General features: G+C 37.9%; 1 protein-coding gene across 1 annotated transcript in view; it reads left to right on the forward strand.

The window, feature by feature from the left end:
* Positions 1 to 5,169, forward strand: part of KIF6 (kinesin family member 6) — a 127,731-nt gene that overhangs the window by 20,173 nt on the left and 102,389 nt on the right. The window contains exons 5-6 of the mRNA XM_072410311.1: positions 3,359 to 3,506; positions 4,719 to 4,828. Coding sequence (XP_072266412.1) covers positions 3,359 to 3,506; positions 4,719 to 4,828 — 258 coding nt within the window. The remainder of the gene's footprint in view (positions 1 to 3,358; positions 3,507 to 4,718; positions 4,829 to 5,169) is intronic.

Below are 5,169 nucleotides of genomic sequence, written 5' to 3' on the forward strand. Positions count from 1 at the left end.
AAAAAAAGGATGTGCCGGGCAGGCCAGAGTTTGATACCCCCGGTGTAGGTATTGTGTGTTGGCTGGTGGCATTGCTTTTATGTTGCGAGTCATTACAAAGCTCATAGAGTTTCAGCTGTCCCTCAAAGAGGCTCACAAGCTAATGTCCCTACCATAGTCATATGGTATTACCATTGTCTAAGGTCAATTTGGGGGAAGCCGATTAACCTAACCGAATGTTTGAGAAAACTGGAGTACCAAAGGGAAACCCACGCAAACACAGGGAGAACATGCAAACTCCATGCAGATTCGAACCTGGGACCCAGTGCTGCAAAAGCTGGAGTGCTAGCCTCTGACCCACCGCACCGCCCCTCCTACCTACTCCCAATGTGAAATAAAAAACACAGAGGAACGTAGATGAGGGTTGCCTGTTAGGAACAGCAATTACAGGCACCTAGTAAAGCCTGCTCTTAGGCTGGAGTTTTACTTTTTAAAGCAAACCTGTATGTTGTCTAATGCAGAGAAAAATAGCCGGTCTCCTATAACTGGGCCCAGCACCATCCTGTAGAAGCCAAAAGCTCTTCTCTCAATCTGTGATAGCACAGGGCTTGGTTTGCTCAGTGTATTCATAGAGAATTAAAAGAAAGGTGAATTTGTATTTCTAGATTCTAAGTCCGTGTTACGTTAGGCTTTGGCCTGCATGGACAGCTTCAACTTTAAGAAGTTGAAGCGTCTGTCAGCTTTAAGAAGGAATCCATAGACAGGAATGTATATGCTTTCCCTTGTTGTGTCTTATGGCTTTTAATTTCCAGCTGTGAAGCACTCGCTGACCCTTCTTCTCAGCTGCTGCCCTCCTATAATTTATACAGCTGAAATATCTCTCTTCCTCCATTTAGTTCCAGTTAATTTAAACTCAAACAAAAATATAGATCTAAAAATACACCTAAAATGTTGAGTGGTCTGTGATGTCACTCCGTGCTTGAAGAGCAGAATGCCTAACATGCGTTTTATTTTATTTTTTGCCATATTAGTTGTGTTGTTTCCTTTTACAAGTTAGATTCAATTACATTTGTTTATACCATAGGACTGGATTTATGCTTTTGCTAACACAATAAGGTTATTGAATAAATGGCATGCGTTTACACTGGCTGTGTTAAATGCCAAAAGAAAGAGGTTTCAGCTCCAATATTATTAAGTGAAAAATTAATTATGCATTAATACATTATTGGTTTTATACATATTTATTATACATTCATCATTTGACATATATCCAGTCTAGTTCTGTTTTCACCAGACTGGAGTATATATACTAGACATTGTATTTCTTACTATTTTAAACAAGTAACCGTATTAGTCTTATGCAATCTCGACGCGTTTCACCTCACTGGGCTTCCTCAGGGGAGTGTAAGCTTAAGGACTATACGGTCTGCACATAGGTTCAAAAGAAGAAACAACAATAACATTTACAGCAGTCTTACATATTAGTATATTCAGAAAAATAATTACATTGTGAACTAAGATTAGCTAGTGTGGGGTATATGAGGTAGCTGTATGTTGTACTAAGTATGTTTTTAGAACATATTGCACATGAATATTTATATTTAATATAAAAGTATGGACATTTTTACGCTTTTTAACATAATATTCAACATGGTATTGTTACATAGTGAACTGTTTGCATGTTACATGTGATCTAATGTGTAGACAATAGTTTAGAAGATATGCAGGTGCATACAAGTGAAAAGAAGCGTGCATAAAAGGCTACTTACATTTAGGTAATTGAGAATAAATAAGCGTGAATGGTCACCTTTTTTTAGGGACGTGAATAGGGTAAATCACGGCAATTATCAAAATTAGAGAGTGAGACAGAATTATAATTATATTATAGTTTGATTACATAGTCAAGACGCTAATGCATTTAGTCTATGGGTACATACCCAATAGATGCGGCTATACGAATACAGGAAAATACGCCACTTAATCCTTGTATGTTGTTTGTAGTGTGACGTGGCAAAAGGGGTCATCTTCGAGGGAAGGTATATTTCTCCACGTTTCCTCTCATATGGGAGAGATTAACCAGCAACATGTCTGCTGGGATTCCAGAGTTGGGTTTGCATGTCACTCAGAGGTGTTCTGATCCAGGCCAGAGTTTGGTTTTGTCTGGCCATTAAATACTGCACAGCTGTGAGCAGCAGGTAAAAAGGGAAGGAGAAGAAGGAAGCAAAGCTCTGACCTGGGGCACAGGGAGGCTGTCTGTGAGAGCCATTGTTGTACCACATGTGAGTAAAGTTGCTGGAACGTTTGTGTTGAGTTGGCTGGTTTAGCCACCAAATGGTAGAGAGGAATCTGCCTGCTGTATAGTTAGTGCCTGACTGGCTAGAATTCATTTTTGTTCTTTTTTGTTTTATCTTATGCAACCTTTTAAAAGAACTGACTGCGGGTCAATTTCAAACCTATCAACTGTCTCCAGTGTGCTTCATCCATCTCTCCTTCAGTCTGAGAGTTCCTTTTACCCCAGAAAAGGTGATCCCACAAGGGTGGTATACCACAGTAGATAGAGGATCCTTTTAGTATAAGGAAGTAATATGGTGGTGGGTATCTAATGCTTAAAGCACCTATATGGATTGAAGCCTCTAATTAGTAAGTGGAAAGTATAATTATTTTATTAGAGAGAGCGGCTAGGGGAGTATTTTTCAAGTCAGAATGGTAAGTGGGACAAGAGCTGTGGATGGAATAATGAAATAAGTTAATGTATAGCAATTTTGGTTTTTCTACTTTTTTAAAAACAGCAAACCACAATGTACAGAATCACATTTATGTGTGCTCTAAAACGCAAGTTCGTGTAGTAGCATTGGGTGCCATTTAAACAAATCACTCTCTTACCTCATATTACGGCAAAACAAAGATGGAATCTGGCCTAAATTTGCACTTTTCTGGGCGCTTTCCCTATCTTACATTTCATTTTACTGGATGATATGGGTCTAATTTATTAAAGCTATCCAAGGCTGGAGAGGATACACTTTCATCAGTGAAGTTGGGTGATCCAGCAAGAAAGTGTATCCTTTCTCCAGCCTTAGAGAGATTTATTAATTCAGGCCCTATTAGTCACTCGTACACCGGTTGTCCCAGTGTGAAAAGATTCATCTGCAAGTACATGAAAATAAATATTAAGGGTTCCCGGGTCAATGACATAAGGCAGTGGGGTGGACAGATATGTTACAGCAATGCCTAGATGAAACACTAAAGCCTTGAGCATGTCGAATATAAATTGTGTGGACTTTATTTTTTTTTTAACTTGTTGTTAGTCCTTTTCTTTTAATATATTGTCATGTGACCCTAAAATTCCTTGTTTAATGAATAATCCTATTCCTTGTTGCAGTGTCCTGACTGGCTACAATGGCACCATATTCGCCTATGGACAGACCGGCAGCGGCAAAACGTTCACCATTACTGGAGGAGCTGAGCGTTACAGTGACAGAGGAATCATCCCAAGGACCTTGTCCTATATATTTGAACAGTTCCAGAAGGTATTCATTTCCCCTTTACCAAAGATCTATAGTACCCACTATAATATTCATGTCTCACGGTATTATTAGGCCCCAATCTACGTTAGTAATCCTCTGTGACCTTGCCAAATAACTACTTTCAACTACTCCAAGTAAGTAACGATTTAGAATGTATTTGATCCTCTTTTATTTTGACACAACCAACATTACCAATATTAGTTTGTTTATTACCTAACATATTTTCCAATATAAATTCTGGAATACCCATACCAAAATTAATATTTTTCTCCATTTACAGTACATAAATTCAGCACTGGTATGTGCACTAATAAGAATATATTAAGTTGTTTTGCTGTATTTAATTACAATTATACATCAATTATGTACTAATCTAATCATGGACAAATCATATGCCAATATGAATATGTACATGTTTTACATCATCCTATGTAATTACCATGTACTAGGTATGTACCAATCTAATCACGTACCAATTATGTACTGATCTTTACATAAAAACCCATTAATCATATACTGACCATGTAATACAAATTCATAAATTAATTATGTATGTATACACATTTTCGTACATGGTATTGGTCCCATCCATGTATACCAATCTTAAATATCCGTTCTTAATCCATCTAGACCGTCTATGTCTTAAGTATAGCCCTGAGGAAGCCAACAGGCGAAACACGCCAAGTAAAAAGACTCTACATGGTTATAAGTAGATGTTCTATGTGTAGCATGAAAGTTGTCATCCCATGATGATATAATGGACCTTGGACAAATTTATCTTATTGACCTATTAAATTTGATTTTGTGAGAATATTGACTATCAATACACATTTACTATTTGTAACCCTTAAACCCCCTCTTTTCGCTATCCTCATTTTGTTTGCAGCTCCAGAAGGTAAAACTATTTATTTTTTTATTATATGTATATATTTTAAAGCATATGCAAATATAAAATGTGTCTTGTAAATAAATTTGTGCAGATTAAAAAAAATTTTTTGATGTGAGGAAAGATTTGAATAATACCCATTGGACTTGCCAGTTTCTGCAGCTTCTATTCTTATAATAAGGGGATTACCAGTTCCAAGTGATGTTGGTGGATTGACGGCTAGTCTATCCATAGGGAGAGGCAGCATCATATATGTGTCTTTTATTTTCCTAATTTTCTTTATTAATTCAGCTCACACTCCTATACAACCCTATTTTTTATCTACTCAGGACAGCAGTAAAGTGTACACCATCCACATCTCTTACCTGGAAATCTACAACGAGTGTGGCTATGATTTGCTTGATCCTCGACATGAAGCCTCCAAGCTGGAAGACCTCCCGTAAGTCACTACAAACAATCTGCATCATGGGTATTAGAAATGTTTCTGTACACCTTGCAATATTTGCTGTATTTTTTACAGATCCATGGGTAGCATGGTAGCTCAGTGGTTAGCACTCTGGCCTGTGCAGCGCTGGGTCCCAGATTCAAATCTCAGTCAGGACACTATCTGCATGGAGTTTGAAGGTTCTCCCGGTGTTGGTGTGGGTTTCCTCCGGTTACTCCGGTTTCCTCCCACATTCTAAAAACATGCAGTTTAGTTAATTGGCTTCTCCCCAAATTGAAGTTAGACTGTCTTAATGATGGGGACATTAGATTGGAGCCCCTCTGAGGGACGGCTAG

The sequence above is a fragment of the Pyxicephalus adspersus genome, chromosome 4 (genome assembly GCF_032062135.1).
Source record: "Pyxicephalus adspersus chromosome 4, UCB_Pads_2.0, whole genome shotgun sequence".
Lineage (NCBI taxonomy): Eukaryota > Metazoa > Chordata > Amphibia > Anura > Pyxicephalidae > Pyxicephalus > Pyxicephalus adspersus.